We start from the raw sequence: 17,618 nt of genomic DNA on the forward strand, positions 1-17,618 counted from the left end.
GCTGTGGGTGTGACTGCCTGTCAAGAGGGGCTTGGGAAGGACACCCCAGTTGTGGGATCTCAGCACATCGTTCCCGATGTCCAGAGATGCCAGGAGAACCCTTGGGGGTCTCGAAAATCCTGGAATGTTGCCAGAAGTGTCTGGTGGCTTGATTTTGATCCATCCACAGAAATAACAAGAGTTTGAAGACAAGAGAATTACTTTAGAGTAAAAGGTGTAAAAGGGACACATTTAGAGGGTGAAATATAGACTTTAAGGTTTTTGGTACAGGGGGGTTATGGAGACAAGATGGAGAGATCAGGGCGTGTCTTGTCCTTCTTCTTTCTTCTTCTTGTCCTCCATCTCCTGTGGTGATGTTGGCACTTGGGGATTGGTTTATGGTGAAGGTGCACTTGCTAACATGGGTGAAAAGCATTGGGAAATAAAGGTAAATATTATGTACGTAGATATTAGTATAAAAAGACATGACCGCCCCGTGGGTGGTCAGAGAGTGCCTGTGACTGCTTGCAGATCAGACCTTTGTTGGGCAGACAGAAAATTTTGTAGATGCAGAGACAGACAGCCGAACGCGACACCCAGTGACCTGTCAGCTCTGCTGAGGTATTGTGTAGGAATGACCTCTTTCCACCTCCTGCCTGAAATCTGGAGCTGGGCACTGTGGGCACGGAAGGACATCAGTGCTCTTCCAGGTGCTCCCTGCTTCCCAGAGCCTCTGCACCATTGCTGCCATGGCAGTTCCCATCACAGCAGTTCCGTTTCTGGGTTTCTGAGGGACACGTGGTATTTTTCTGCTGTACTGTCACATGCTGGCACGACTGGGTCAGGGTAAGGGCCCTGGAGGGAGTCCAGAGCAAGGGAGGGCTTTGTTCAGCTGCTAACTCTTGTTCATTGCCCTTCATCACTCAAGTGGATGCCATCCACCTCTTTTCCAAAAGTGCCTTGCATTCCGTGGCCTTTCTGTAATGGACCTGCCATCCCAGCAGGATGTAAAGGGACTGGGGCATGGGGTGTTCCAGACAGGCCTCTGAGGCAGCTGGATCTGGGCTGGATGAGGAGAACCAGAAGCAGTGACAATACAGCATTGAATGCAAAATTTAAAGGGGGTGTCAGAGTAGCCAGACCCTTCCACCAGAATGTAGAAAAGAAAAGCTTCAAGTTGAATATCTTGTGTAAAAGAGCAGCCAGTAGTGCCCCTCCCCATCAGTTCTGCCCTCTTTTCACCCCTGCCTCACTTCCTCCTCTGTGCTCAGCAACTGGGGAGGCTGAAGCTGGTTGTTGGTGTGTGAAGAGCACAAGGACACAAGCTGAGGAAGCATTAATTGCAGGAGAGCACTGAGAGGGTAAAAGCTGCCCCCAAAGGACAGCCTGCTCCAAAGAGGGCACAGTGTGTGCAGCACATGTGTCACACTGGGCTGTCATTTGCTGGGACTGGCATGATGTGTTTCTTCTGAGCCCATGGCAGTGTAGATGTGGGAGCACCCTCTGTGATACCTGCCTGGTCAGCCAGAAAGATGAGAATGGAGTGTCTGGCTTGTGGAGACAGTCTAGGCTGGGAGATAGAATTGTCTTGTTTTTTATGCAAGGAAGTTTGGGTTTTACTCTTTGGTTTTTTGCCACATCCAGTTAAATATAGCCTTTTAATTAAGGATAAGCCAGTGTTTCTACCACAAACTCATAAAGAAACCAAATAAATTATTTGTTGGGTTTTTATAAAACAGGCAGTCTCTTGAGAAGAAAGGTCTAGGACTAAATTAGCAAGAATGCTGCAGGTCAGGTTTGAAGTACTGCATGGTGACAGAATTGTTTGGGAAGATTTGCCTGGAATTATCTTTCTGCTTATCTGAGTTATCCTGCTGAAATCGCTCAGATTATTTAAGTGAAAAGTGTCTTTCCCCAGTCAAGAACTTTCAGGGTCTTTTCTTGAATAGTGAGCCCATTAAAGCAGGGCTGGCTTATTACTAAACCTTTAACTGAAATGCTGCTCTCCAGAATGGTGTGTAACAATCTCTTCACAAAATCAAACTTTAAAAAATGTTCCTAAACAAGCACTGGACAATATGGTGGCATGAAATTTGTGATTCCTTTTTCGTTAAGTGGTGCATTTTATCTTCCATACATCATTCCAATCAGGTGGGGTGGGGTTTTTTCAGCTATAAATCAGGAGTTTGATTATATTATGTTTTATGCCTTACAGTACATCTGTTTGCCATTGAAGAAAGGTTCATTTTTAGGCATAGAGATTATTATAACAAGGAGGGCAGCCAAAGATAATCAGTCTACTATTAATTTCAACCTAATAAAATCAGCCTAATGCTAATTTCTGTGCAATGCACATCATCTGGATAGTTAGTTCTTAAAAAAACCTGTCATGATAGCTAATGGAGCACAGAACTTAGATCCAACTAAAACCTAAGCAAAATGCTATTTATTCATTCAGACAGAATATTTGCATTTTGTAAGTGTGCAGGAAGGTTTGATTAACATTATATCCAGGTGTTTGTTCCTCAATTCTCACTTCTCTTTCTCAAAACAAGCATGGCAAACATATCCAAAAGATAGTTCAGAGGAACTCTGGAGCCCAGGTAATGTCTGAGAGTCCATGGGACACTTAGAGTTGTGAGCCTGATGAGTTTTCATGCTACAAATGTTGAGAAGCTTCTGGTCAAATTATGCTTCCATTAGCCTTGGGTTCTTTAGTATTTTTGATTCTTTGTGGTTAGCCACCTTATGTCCAGAGTCTGGGTTAAAATGTCTTTATTTTCTGTGTGATTGAGAAGTTCATGCCTTCTCTTCAGCCTGTATCTTATCTTCTGTGTCTTTCTCAGGAAATAGATTTAAGGGTAAGGTAATACAAGACTTGATAGACATAATCTAACAGATAGATTTTGATAAAAAACAGCCCACTGAAATTATTGTCAAAATATACAGAAGGGAAACAAAGTTCAGAAGTCTGTTTGAAGTTGTAGTATCAGTACATCACCTTTAATTCAGTTTGTAATTAAAAAAACACATCTAAAAAACACAGCAAAACAAATACCAGAAGCCCCACATCCAAAGCAGAACATATCCTTATATATACACAAAGTGCTTAAAAATTCCCAACAGTTTGAAGATGCTATGTTTGAAGTAGCATTTTAAAAAGCTGGCAAGACTATGCCTTTTTCAGCAGTCTGTTGAATACTGTTGAATAGTTTTTCATTCCTGACTTAGAAACTGATTATGCATCCACTGAGCATAAAACTTAAAAGTAGTGAGCAAAGTCCAATCAACATTTTTATAGAAAAGCACAGGAGTCAGTGCCAAAGTGTTATAGCTCTGTGAAGCTGTTCAAGTGTCCTGGCTTGCTTAGACTGACTCCTCTGTGGCCCAGGCTGATTTTAAAGTTTAAAAATCTTCACTTTCACTTGAAAAGGCTTCCTGGAATACACAGTAAGTAATTGCTTTTAGCTCCTCAGCACATAACGATAAGTCCAAATACAATTTGAAAAACTAAGAACCTTTTAAAATTTCAGAAGCTTCTTACAAGAATTAAATCAACAAGGAGATGATGAGTGGGATGCTGGAGGTCTATGCTCTCTGTAGGGAAACACTCAGAGTGCCCTGTGTCCCTTGGGAATGTGGCTGCACTGCCAGACTTTGGGTACTCGTGGGTGATCTGAATCTTCCTATGCAAGCTTTGACTTCTCCCTCTTGACTCTGTGGGAAATTTAGGCTCACTAGTCCCACCTGCAGACCAAAATTCTCAGCTGTGGCATCATCCTCAGGTCCCCTCCCATGTGCCCACATCATGAAAGCTGGAGGTGATGGTGACGAGATGTTGTGATTTGTTAAGCAGTCACACTGAGTCTTAGCTGATGTTGCCAGTTCAGGTAGCACATAGGAAACAGCCAGATCCTGTGTGCTCTCCTGAGATTCTCTGAGACTCTCCACCTAGAGTGTATTCAGCAAGGGACATATGAAATCTGAGGCCATTTGCCCACGCCAAAAGCTCAGCTTGCCAGAGACATCCCCCAGAGGTGTGTTCACCCCTTTCCCGAGCGGTGCATGTACAAATGTACAGGTACAAAAAAGCAGTGCACTTGTACATTTCTGCATAAATTAAAATACTTCACTATATAAAATTTCCAACTTTTCTGTTCTTCAGATTTATGAAGAATCTTGTTTTATGCCAAACCCATTTGTACGGCCATATGTTGATTTTTCAAGGCAGGCTTATAGAAAGTTACTAGGTTGCATGATCACCTTGTCTGTCATGAAGGTAGCTTGGAAAGGAAGGTAAGTGTGAAAAGTATAATTTATGAGAAAGATGTATGTAAGAATGTTTCAGGAAATCAGCATCATTTAGATGGTGCTGAAAAGATTCTGTATTCTGTTGTCATTTTGAGAACCTTTAAAGTGAAGTGCAAAATATAAAATAGAGTGGATCTATGAAAACCTTAATGTTGTGTCGTTTGCCTCATTGTGAAGCAAGTGGTTGTCTATGGGAGCTCTGACAATGCTCTGACAATTCAGTTTCTTTAGTGTATGTTTCTTAATGTGTATTCCATTGCTGTTAAAGAGGTGTGAAATTACATTAAAGGAAACTTTCCAATTACCTAGCCTAAAACAAGTCCAGTCAGAATGTAAAAAATACTGTATATTTTCCTAAACATTCTGAAGCAGGTTTGAAAAATCCCACTGACTGTGTGTGTTCCTGTTTTCTTCCAGCATCTTAAAAAGAATATTTTTAGTGTTTACAATTATTGTTAGAGAGATCAACTATTTGAAGACTAAGACTGTCAGTTCAGTTGTCTTAACGAAAGAGTAGTTCTATACTTCCAGTGTATCTCTTTTTAGACATTACTGAAATAGAACATGTGAATGTTTTCTTCACTATTTCATTACTTTCATTTATTTATTGAAATAACTACACTGACTTCTGTTGTTTGATGTTTGTACAAATGGTAAAGTAAGTCAAGCTAACTGTTTAGTTAGTAGGATTCACTCCCTGTCTCTTTAGACTATCATCCTACAAATGCTTATGTAATTTACTTGGCATATATGTGTAGCAGGTTTTCAATTAAATGAATATTGATGGAAATATTACCCTAAGTTATAAAATAATCAGAGATTGGTTTAGCTCTGTTTTGTGGAACACCAAATGCTTTATTGTGACTTAACTATTAAACATGTGCAGCTACTTCCAGTGCACATAGTTCCCAGTTTATATGTGTAAAATAAAATGCATATTAATGTGTGATACCTGTGTATGAAATTTGCAGATACTAAGAAAAAGTGCAATGTTAATGGTATATCTTTATTTTGTAGCTTGGATCATCCTCCTCTGTGCCTTTTACATCCATATTCTCGCAGCTGTTTATGACTGTTGTAGTCCCTCTTATTATTGGACAGGTATGTCTTTTAAATATACATTCTTATTTAAAAAAACAAGATAAAGAGAGCTATCTTAAAGACAGACTGGCAACCTGATAAGCTGCCACATAGGAACAGCCTCAGGACAGTGAAGTCTAATATCAGGGAAAAGATGCTCCAGTGCTCCCTGGAGCCACATTGATCTTTGTTGAGATTGAGCATCTGTCCCTCACTACCACAAACACACGCTGCTGCAGAGAGAGGAGGGAGCTTGTGAACATAAAGTGGGAAAAATGGCAGCCCAGGCTGTGAGAAATTCCAGCCCCATACAAATGAGCTTTGAGAATACTACACACAGTCCTTTCGTCACATGCCCTTTGCCTGGGGCTGAAGGAAGTCCTTCCTCCCTGTGTAGTATCTACTAATAATTACAGGAATTAAAATCTCAACATTAATAAACATATAAAGGCTAAGCGGTCACAAGTTAAGAAATCATCAAATTAAGGCTGCTCAAGCCATTTTGCTTATGGCTTTGCTTTACAGTAAGGGTTTTAGTTGCACAACTGCAAAGTATTTTTACATTACTTCTGTATTATGTTACACTGGGTGGAAGGTATTTGTGAAATGAACAGTTATTCAACATTTAATTTTATACTCATTGTTCATATGTTCACACAAAGCCTTATTTTCCATGGCTTATGATAGAAAACTTCCACTGAATGTAAAAAATGCTAATTGCATGTGTAAGGTTTTCTGTGATGCTTGTCTCTGTAGTGTCTGTTTGTTCACAAATGTTAATATTAGTTATTTTTTCTCTCATGTCATGGTGGGAAATCACAATAGTGAGACCAAAAGTTGTCATAACTGTTGTCACTGCTCTTGGACACTAAAACACCTTAAGTCTAATTTTTACTTACTTCTTGTAAGTATTTGTTGTTCTCAGGCACTTGGAATGCACAGAGGGTGTGTGAGTGGGATTTGCAGCTCATTCTAGCATCCAGCTGAACTCTGGGTTCAGCTGGAACCTTCTGAAATTTGTCAGCCTAAAGCAGACTTTGAAATGGAAGGCATGGTTAAAATACAGGCAAATGAGAGCAGAGACTGTAAAGGAGCACCCTGGACAAGGTTAAGAATGTTTTCATTGCCTGTGCTACATAGGGCAGTCCATCAGTCTTGTGTCAAACTATAATTGCACATTTCAAAATCGGCATCTACTGAAACTTAACAAATTCCTGGTGAAGTTTCTTTTGATTAAAAACACACATTGAACTCTAATAAAGGGACGAGCATGATAAGCATGAGAGTAGTTATCAGCATCTGTGTAACCTCTCTGCAACCATATCATCTGGAAAATGGACATTAGCCCTGTGTCCCTGAAGGCTGTGGAACTGCTCTCATGCTTTGGATTAAATGCCAAAGAGTTTCTTTAATAATTAGGACAAAGGGTTGCTGATTAACCTACCTCTGTATTGTGTTCTTACCTCATCAGAATTAAGTGTCCACCAAAAGCAGACAAGCAAAAGTACTTGAATCCTCTTCTGAAAGATCCAAACACTGGAAGCTGTTAGTTGGAAGCCTTAGGTGGAAATTTCTAGTGAACAAATGCCCAACAGCAGATTTAGCAATAAAGTGTCCTATAGCCATGGAGTATCAGCATCTGTGCTGCAATGTAATAAACCCAAAGATGATGGTAGATTGCTGCACAAAGTGATGGCAAAATTTCAAGAGAACTTTCATCTGTATGTATAATGGAATGTTACTTTGGAAAGATGTTACAAGAAATTGATATGTCAGCTAATTGGTGGAGTTGGGTGTTCTTTCAGCTGTTAGAAGTGATAAGGCTGAGTATCATAATTGGAGCAGTAGGCATATGAATTAAGTGCTCTGTATGGTCACGAGATTGAAATCAGAATTGTGATTCTGGTTGAGATGAAATTTAAGAGTTCTGATAAAGACTGAAAGAAAAAATAGAGAATCTTAAAGCTTGTGTAACCCAATGACAAACAAATAGTTTCGGTTTTTACAAATACACTTCAACAAGATATCGGATGATTCTTCTTTAAAAGTCTTTGAAGCAGTTTCTGGAAGTGAAAGATCAACAAAAGTAGCCCACATTCCTCTAAGCATAAAGACTTTGTTTCTGAAGTTATTGCACTTGACTATATCTGTTCAGAGGATAGAGAGAAGAAATGCTAAAGAAAGCTACAGCTCAGAAATGCCAGTAGTTTACAGTGATTGTCTTGGTTAGGTTGAGCTGTACAAAGGTAAACCAACCTGCCCAGAGAGGAATGAATAAAAGCCATTTCTGAAAGTGGATACCCAAAAGTAATGGGCAGGAGTCAGGGAAGACAGCAAGCAAGAAAAGGACTGATACCAAGAGATCCAGTGATAGGTCTCCTTGCCCTTCTTCTGCACCAATTCAATGGGAAGTTGTGCCCTTTGTTCATAGACCACCACTCATCACTGAGATGTTGCCTGGCAAGTGGCACAGGAACATGTTTGTGAACCACAGGTCATTCACTCTGGGGTTCCAGATGTGATAGGGGATAATGGCCCACAATTCCTGAACGATGCCTTCAGCAATTGATTCGAATTCATCATTTCATGCCCACAACATCAATTCCTTACCACATGCAGCCATACTGTTCAGCAGAAAAGTCAGTGGAAGAAAGTCTGGTAAGATGACCTGGTAACAAAGAGCTTGACTGGCGGGGAAAAAGCCCTCAAGCTTGAAACCTGCCTGCTTGGAGGATTTCCTCTCCTCAGCCTTCCAACCTCATGTGTGATCAACAGGGGCTTTATGCTCGAACCACATCAGTGTAAAACAGAGGAGGCTGCTTAAAGGAAGCGTTCTCCAAGGGCTTTCTTTTCCTTTAAAAAAAAATCTTGCCTCTGGGAAAACCTGTGTTGCCTAAATGCTCATTTCCTGAGCAGGCTGCAGAGCTGGCTGTTTGAGCAGCCTCTGGGATATAAACAAAGCACATAAAAAGGTGCTTTTAGATTTGTTTTGTTTGGGGGTTTTTGTTTGCTTTATGGCAAAACGTATCAAGAGTTTTGGTTGCTTGGCTGGCTTGTTAGAATTTTTGATGATGGCTGGGAGAAAGAAGTCACAATAGTGTAATTGATGCTTTTTTTTACTTTTTTTAGCTTTTTAGGACTACTATTGACAGGAGTCAAACATGCTCTTCTAGCCTAGCTGCTGACATTGAAATGTATAAAGGGCTGCAGGTACAGGCTCTGCTCAGGTGGTGGACCATTCTTTAGGGAAAGAAAGAGCTGTTAAAGGAAGAAGAAGATACTGTGTTATCAGAAAGGCACTGAGTCTCACAGATAGCAGTGACTGATAGATGGTCCCCAATAAAAATTGCTCTGTTCTTTGTCAGTCATGCAGGTTGTCTGAACCTAAAAAATGTTGCAGCCTGTGTCCTCAGTGTCTACAGACATGTTCTGCTAATTGACAGGCTGGTGTTGCTCAAATCAGTATTGATAGTATAATATTGCATTTGTATTTGTAGAGTAACAAATAAGACCCCTCTGACAAGAGGTCTCAAAAAGGGACATAATTTATAGTATTTTATAAAGATCTAATTTCCTATAAGCCTTGAAGATCTGTAGTGGGTAAGAGCTTGTTATTTGTGCATCACTCTTGTATACCTCTAAGGGGAATTTGAGAATACTTGTTATACAATAAACATGGTAATAGATATTTCATGGAAAAGATTTTTGAATCTGCTCTGGCAGTTGGAAGTTCTGATTATTTTTTATCTGGGTAACAGAGTCCTGGGCTAGATTGCTGCTCTTGAGCTGTTGTGATTTTGCTACAATCATTGTTTCCCTGCCCATAGATATTGCTAATACTTTTAGCCATCAAAATGTAAGATTTTAAGAAATATCCAAGCAATTTCTTCATGACCAGTTGTGAGATTTAGCTGGAGACTGTTGTTTCTTTGCTTATTTTTTTCTTCTGAAGTGACAGATAACAGGAACAGTGAAACCCACCACAATGTTTCCTTTCCCCTTTTTGCAGACTTTCTCTGTTCCCTACACCTAAGTGCTTATGACAGACTTTTATTTTATGTTTTATATTAAAGAGCGATTTATGATTAAATGTTAATGAAATAGAATTTTCACTGTGCTTTCATTATATTCTACTAGTTTGAACATTTTTCAAAGCAGCACACCAAAACCCACTGTTTTCTATGAATAAATAATAAAAAGCTTGTCTGTACATTATCATTCATGCATTCTCTAGTTGCCCCATTGGTAATTTGTCTGCCAGCGTAAAGTGGGCACTTCACATTAAACAGACCTTAACTAAAGCTAAAATTAATGTTATGATTCTGTGTAGTTCTTCTTCCCAAATCTATAAAATGAAACCAGTTGTACAGAAATCCTCACTGAATCTAGTCACACACAAAAAAAATCTTGATGTCCTACAAGTAAAGGATCTTAAGTGCCTTCTGCATCGTTGCCCAAAATGTTCCAGAGGAGCCCTCTCAGCATTTGGGAGCTGTGCTTATCAACACAAGTCTAAAAGGGTGCTATGTTGCAATACAAGTTGTAAGTGAAATTGAAACTAAAAAGCTTAGCAAGGTATTTATTTTTAAAGAATGAGAAGTGGAAAGGGGAAGGGAGGTGGAAGTTGATAGGAAGTAGAAGGAATTATTTAACTAAGGTGAGGGAAATAAAAATTAACAGAACTGTTATAAAAAAAAAGGGGGGAATAGTGTCAAATCTGTCTCTTCTTGTAAATGAAATCCACATAGAAGGAAACCTTATTCTCTTCAAAGTCCAGGAGAGCTGCAGGGAGGAGAGGTACCCTGGGAGATGAGCTCTCCAGGAGCTTTTTGCAGAGGACCAAAGAAGTGGATAAACAGCCTTCAGAACACACTTCACTCCCTACTAAGACCTGACTCAGCAGGGAACAGAGCCTCCTTTCCACAGAATGCAAAATATGAAGGAAAGGTACTGATGCTGCAGACACCCTTCACATTTTTATCATGTTGCACCTGTTTATAAGGTTTTAAAACAACAGTTGCAAATTACCTCAAACTGTGAAACTTAATTTTGAAAATGGCCTCATGTGTTTTTTATGCCTTGTTTTAAAGGTGTACATGTGACAGGAGCTACCTCTTGGGAGTAAGCTGACTGGCATAATAGAGTAAGATAGCTTTTAGGGGAGTTTGGCAAGCTGAGGGGAAAAAAGCAAGATGCTTACAGAAAATGATTTTTTTCCCTCAGATTGCCAAAACTTTTTTTTGCACCCTGTCTTCAGAAAACAAACATTAGATTGTACACTCTGTAGCATAAGGGTGGATTTGACATTTGATGATGTCCTAGGAAAGCAGGTGAAACATCACAAAATCTGAAATTTTACAGCAATGTTCAGGAAAAAGTGGGAATTTATGCCTCCACAGAGATAAAACCCCTCTAAAAATATCAGGACTGGGTCTGGCTGAGGTTGTGCAAGTTTTGCTTTATAAAAGGGTCTGTGCATTTGAACTGGCATGTATACCTTGTATATTTGGAGACTGGTTTTTCTGTAGAAATCTGAATGATGTCCATCTTAGCATCTTATTTCATTTATATTTTTATGCAACCCAATTAATCTCTCTTCTATCCCAGGATTTGATTCTTTATACTGTTTTTTACAGCTGCTGTCATCTTAGTTGATTTTCCTTTTTTTTTTCCAATTTTCTCACCTTTCATGTCTTACAGATTTCACTGACCTAGTTCCCAATATTCCCTGCAATTGTTTTTCTTGGTTCACCATCACTATATAAGAAGAGATATGAAAAAATTACAGGACTGTCAAAAATATCTACCCTGACTCAAAGATTTTCAATGGGAAATTTTGTATTTTAGACTTCATTGCATAAGTCTGTTGCTATAAGTAGTAGTAATATTAATTAAGAATGAGTGAGGAATCTTACCTTAGAAGACAAATTAAGTAAGGTAACTGCTGCATTGAGGTGTGGTGATAATCCAGCAATTTCAGCTTGTTTACTCATGTGTTTGAACACAAGGAAAAGGTGACTTGTGTTTCTTTGTTGAGATGGTAAAGCCCCAGGTGTTTCACCCAGGTATTTAGAAGAATATACCAATACACAATAAAAAGGAGAAGTGCAATAAAACCACTGTAAATTCTGTTAAACAGGAGGTCAGTCGAAAATATTTGGTAGAATTAGGAAAAATCTATTTTACATAATGATGCAAATACCAAGAGAGACTCCTGTGTATAATGGAAACAGAAAAGGTGACTTCCTGTCCATTTCCTTGGGGTTTTTTGGGTTTGGGTTGTTTGAGGTTTGTTGTTGTTTTGGGGTTTTTTTGATTCTTGGGTTTAATAAACAAATAAGTTACAGATCTAGATAATTTTTAGGAGAGGTACTGCATGACTAATGTCATAAATTATTCCACTCCATACAAGGTGGGGGGGGAAGCTCCTTGCCCTGTTTAACTCAATTAATAATGAATATTAATATATTCCATTGTTTATTGCATTTTTTACCTTGCACTTGGGCAGACAGGTAGAAAGAGTCCAGCTGTATTTTAGTGACAGATTTCTCTGGGCATACTCTGTGACTGTTCTGAAGGTACAATTAGGAGGAACTGTTTTTCTGTAACACACCTTCTGCTATTTTCATGTGTGCTCTAATAACAGATGAGCACTGTTTACCTGCTTTCCTGGAACAGCAGATCATGTTTCTTTGCCCAAGGATGTTAGATGAAATAAGCATTAGAGCAGTGAGCCCATTTGCTTAGGAAGGTTGGTGTTTAGACAAGAAGGTTATGGCAGGATACAGAGCAGTCTGTAGGAAAAATGCTGTGGATAGAACTATTCTGGTAGGAGAACTAAATTGAAATGGGGACACTACTGTTAACTCAAGTGTAATTACATTTCTTTGTTGTTAAAAATTAAATCCTGGGCAAGAGGAAAGTTTGAGCTTGAAACTGTGTTTTGAAGCAAATTTGAGCTGATGCCTTTCCAAAACCTTTGGAGGTTGCCAGAATGTAATCTTCAGGAGGTGGCTGCCTACTGGACACATTTATGTTCTTTTATTGTCTAACTTTCCTGTGAGTTTTTCAGGCAGATTATTTATAAAATATCACCTACTACAAAGTTTTGCTTCTCTCCCGCTGTTTTCTCCACTAAACTGCGGTTTGAGGGAAGGATTCACCTTCATGTTCTTTCATGTGCAACCTCTGGGTCAGCCTTTCCCTGCTCTTTGGGGCTGGCATTTGAATCTGCATGAAAGTCTTTCCAGAGCATCACTACCAGCATCCCTGCTGAGCTCAGCCTTGGCCAGGGCTGGATCCATCTGGGAGCTGGCTGGCACTGCCTCCACCAGTCATAAGGGAAGCTTCTGGCAGCTTCTCCCAGAAGCCATCCCCTGTTGCCTGTCCTGCTACCAAACCTTGCCACAAAACCCAGTACATGCCCTTTTTGCTCTTTTCCATCAGTGGGATGCAGCTATTTTGGGTACCAGTGGTTTATATTAACATTCAAAAATGACTGTGTTAGCTTTCGCTGCCTTTCAGACAAATGAAGCTTTAGTATCTCAGCCCAGGCTCTGAATGTGTGTTTTCTTTCTTGTATTTGTGGCACTTGTCATTATTTCACTACAAATATTCACAATTTTGGTCTTTTGTAGTTCCCTGTTTACCCTGAAAAGTTATAGAATTGGGTTAAGAATTAAAAGGCTTTCAAAGCATCCTTGTCCTGAAGCAACTCTGCCAGGCATGAATAACAAATGGATTTTTTTTCAGTCAAAGTGAATCAGCTGACATGAGCTTCTGTTGTGTTATATTTCTCCCATCAAGTTATACAAGAATTTAGATTACCTTGAATCAGTGATTATAGGCTGAATTGACCTCTGAAATTACAGATCATGTTGAACCTTGTGAGATGATCAAAATGTATGGGATTCTGTGTTAGAAAGATACATTTTGTCTGTGTTTTGTGCACATTTTGCATGACACTGGGTTGATTAGATGATTTTCTGAAGCTACAATTTAGTTCTTCAGGGTCTGACTATGTAATTAAAAAAAAAATACAATGTGCAGTAAGGAACTGTACTGGTATTTATGGTTATTGATTCACAAAAATTCCAGGCTAGATGCAGGTGGATATTTAAAGAAAGTATCACTCAATTGAAGATTCTGAGGAAAATCTTGCAGTTTCATTTTTAAAATGTTTTTTATTTCTCTTCTATGTCAGTCAAGGATAAAAATGTGTATAATGTTATTATTGTAATGTCTGTTATAATCAGACCCTGAACAGGCACAGGGTTGCAGTTTTTGGATTAAATACTTCTACTAGAAATTGTACCATGGTATAATGAGCCATCACTTTTCTTTTTCAATATCTTGTTACTTTCTGTATAAATCTTCTGGAAGGACCATGAATTAATAGGTGGCCTTAAGTAGTTTTTCTTTTTCCCCAGTGTGACAATTTAAGGGATAATAGGATTTTTTTTAACTTCATTAAAAAAAACTTGCTCACTTTAGAAGTGAAAGGCTTTACTTTTTGCTTCTGATAATTACAGTCCCAAATTTGTTCAGAATTAGACTCATCTAAACTTCCCATTATATGTCTTTCATATTGCTCTCTGCATGGCTTCGCTTTCTTTTGTCTCTTTCATCAGTGCAGTGTCTTATTCCTACCCAGTGGCTGAAGGAGCTCCAGTGGAGGCTCTTTCAGAAGTCTGGCCTTATATTTTTTGTTATTTTCTCTCTTTAACATCTGGCAAGTGTGACATTTTAAAATTCAGTGTTTTCACCGGGGCGTTGAGCATTCCCTTAGATATTTTCCTGCAAATCTGTTATTTTTCATCAGCAGGAAGCCCACAAGTTCTGGGAGCTGAGTGCTGATCTTCAACCTGCTTAGCTTGGCATGAAGCCCAAGTGCCAAAGTTTTAGTGTGTGCCCTGATGGAGTCTCATTGCTGTGGTGGCTGGGATAGCTGCTCCAGGACTTCCCTGCTGAGAGACTTGCAGGCATGCCAGGAAAGCAATGAGGAAAACTGAGAGCAGCTTGATTCCATGGCTTTGGCATTTGTTGTGTGAAAGGGTCCTATGGTAGCATAGGTGATGATGGCCTGATATTAATCTTGAATACCTCTAAGATTTTCTGTGTCATTAAACCAATGGTGGTGATGTTTGCACCACTAGGGGAAGGTCACGAGACACCTTTGGAGCCCTCTGGCTGAAGTGCTTCAGGATCCTGGGCTGTGATTTCCAAAAGAGTGTGGTAACAGAGAACATCAGGAGGCCTCAGGAGAAATTAGGCAAGATAATGTGATTGCTGAAAAATTAACACAAGTTGCAGCTGTATGATAAAAGCTTTAAAAAGTTTTTTCAAACCATATAAAGTAAACAGAAAAACTAAAAGTGACTCCCCAGGCAGGACTAAAATAGATGCATTGTATCTGGTGAGGCTTAGTGCTATGGTATTCAGCATAATCTGAACGTTGAGGTTGCTTTAAAATTTATAGTTGTTTCTAAAAAATTCTTGAAAAACTGCTTCATATTCTGTTTCCTGAAAGTGCAAAAGTTCCGCTAAGTACAGTAGGTTTCCTTGTTTTCATGTGTTAATTCTGGTATTCTAAAAGCGTGCAAATGGCATTTGTCTTTGGATTTACAAAAACTCCAGATATTCAGAGTTTGAATTATTTAAACTCCCACAACACATGCACTTTTGCTTTTCAAGCTTGAGTTATAATTTAATTAAAAACTTCTGGTGCATCGCTAGCTATTTAAATATTAAAATGTTCCATGGATCACTTTCGATTATCTACCGTCATGAAATTCCTGAAGATGTCAGATTTTTAAGATTCCCAAAGTTGCACTTGGAATTGTCTGTTGATGCAAAGGGGACTGTGATAATTACATACATCCATTAGTATCAGCAGAGGAGATAAACTTTGGGGAGGCTTAATGGGCACGTCTCAGTGACAGCTAGCAAAGAACATTTGGCATGATTAAGGATGGATTTGAATGCACTTGAAAATATACTCTCATTATGGACGCCCAGTGGAAGTTGCACTACAAATGTTAAATTCCCCAGAAGAAGAGTTGTGTGGCAGGGAAGCTTTGAAATCCACTGTGGCCGTCATCCAAATTACTCTCTTCTCTTTGTGTCTTTCCGCTGTCAGATTCACTTTGTGATGCCCAACTTGGCTCCCTGCATCTCTGAAAAGAGACAACCTGTTGGTTTCTGTGTTTCAGATTGTCCGAAGATACATCAAGGACTGGCTTGAAAGGAAGAAGCCTCCATTTGGTGCTATCAGCAGCTGTGTGCTCCTGATGATCATCTACACAACGTTCTGTGATACTTTTGCCAATCCAAATATTGACCTGGATAAATTTAGCTTGATTATAATCGTGTTCATAAGTAAGTTCAGCCCTAATTACTCTTTTTTTTAGTGTGTGTTTCAGGTCTGTAATGACCTACATGTAGTGGGGGAGCTGTGGAGGTACTGGCATGGTGTTAGAGCTTCTAAAGCATCTAGGAAACCAGATTGTCAAACTTCTTAGGAACTGGATGCATTTAGGGGGCCAAGTAAGCATTTAGAGAGGAATGAACCTTGCTATTTAGGTGGGCCTGAGGTTGCTCCGTGGCCCTTCCTTTCTGAAAGGGCATAGTAGTACTTTACAAGCATTTATTGGCTTTCTAGTTTTGGCTTCTTTGCTATTGAACAGCCATAAAATACACAGATGTCTCATTCCAAACAGCAACAAAAGATTTGGGGCTGAGCTGTTACTCAGAAGCACTGTTATAATTTTTAAACTGCTCTTCCTTAGCATATTATAAACCTAGAAACTAGTTGGGAGTTAGAATGTGTTGGTCTGTTTCTGTGGATGAGCACATTTCTTTGAGCTTCTTTTAGAAGCACTCAAGTCATTCAGCCTTAAATAACATCCACGTGAGAATAGGCTGCTGGTATCCTTGCCATCAGCTGGAAACACGATTGCAGATCCCTCCCTCCCTCCCAGGGAAAGGCAGTGCTGTACAGGCACTGTCTCCTCTCCCAGCAGGGAATTCCCATTTGCCTCAGACTGTCCACAGACAGGAGTTCCAATTTGCATGGAGGAGAGGTAACTACAGTGTGCTTCAGTATAAATCACATCTCATACTCTAAAACTGTTAGATTTCAAGAGATCAGACTATCACCTACTTTGAGTTGTGTGTCTGTATATGCTTCTGTCTGATAAAAATAATGTATCTTCTAGAAATCTGACCTCTACTAAAACCAGTAGGAAATTTGCCCCTGCCCTTTGTGCATCAGATCCTAATTCTGTCCTAATTGTGGCTTTTTTTGGGATTATGAAACTATGTATATGGATTATGAAACTATACTAAACGCTGTACCTGTGTAAAATAGTACATGGAATTATAAATGGTACAATATAAATGTTTTATTCTGAAAGCAAAGATGTAGGAAGCAATGCTATGGAGCTTTTTTCAAAATGGAATAAATGCTTCTTTGCACTGGCACCCAAGAAGGACCTTGCACTTAAATCAGTGCAAAATTGTCAGCAAAAAAGAATGGTACAGAGATTTTCAACTCAATGTGCAGAGAAACGCAGAATGAAGTAATTTTATGGTACTCTGCTGACCACTACTTTGGAAAAAAAAAAAGTTTCTTTTTTATTTCAAGAAGACATGTTCTTTCTAGAACAGTTGATCTGTAGTGTTTTCTTCTGCTGCCTTGCTTGGCCTTTATTTCTCTTCAAGACAACTCTGTACTTGTGCCATGTGGAATGAAATGTACCATTTGCTACGTGTTCATTGCCAGTGTGCATAACTGGAATTTCTTAGTAAGAACATTGACATAGGCAGTGGACCTACTTGGAACATATTAAACAATTGGTTAGGGATTTTTTCTGGAATATTTACAAAACCAAGAACCAAGGAAGTTTTGGAGATAGGTATGCACATTGTATTCTAGAAGTTTCTGTATCGCCGTTGGATGTGTCAGCTGTATGTGTGTATTGTGTTACACCAGGAAGTGAAATTAGCATGAGGAGTTTGAGGAGAAACTGAGTTTGTTATTCTGCTGATTAATGTTTTTATGTAATTTTTATGCTAATATTCTAGCCACAGCAAAATATTCACGAGGAATAATTGGTAGCAACACATGCTTATTGCTTTACAGAATTATGTGTAATAAGGGATTGGTTTTTTCTGTGCATATTAAATTAATGTATTTCATTGGAGAAAAATTATAATTCAGGAACAATGGATTGCTCCTTTAGTTCATG

The 17,618-nt window shown here is 39.1% G+C and overlaps 1 protein-coding gene across 1 annotated transcript in view; it reads left to right on the plus strand.

Moving 5' to 3' along the window:
• Positions 1 to 17,618, plus strand: part of SLC10A7 (solute carrier family 10 member 7) — a 140,427-nt gene that overhangs the window by 98,261 nt on the left and 24,548 nt on the right. Inside the window, exons 7-8 of the mRNA XM_036382930.2 lie at positions 5,308 to 5,391; positions 15,582 to 15,747. Of these exons, the coding sequence (XP_036238823.1) occupies positions 5,308 to 5,391; positions 15,582 to 15,747 (250 nt within the window). The remainder of the gene's footprint in view (positions 1 to 5,307; positions 5,392 to 15,581; positions 15,748 to 17,618) is intronic.

The sequence above is a fragment of the Molothrus ater genome, chromosome 4 (assembly GCF_012460135.2).
Source record: "Molothrus ater isolate BHLD 08-10-18 breed brown headed cowbird chromosome 4, BPBGC_Mater_1.1, whole genome shotgun sequence".
NCBI lineage: Eukaryota > Metazoa > Chordata > Aves > Passeriformes > Icteridae > Molothrus > Molothrus ater.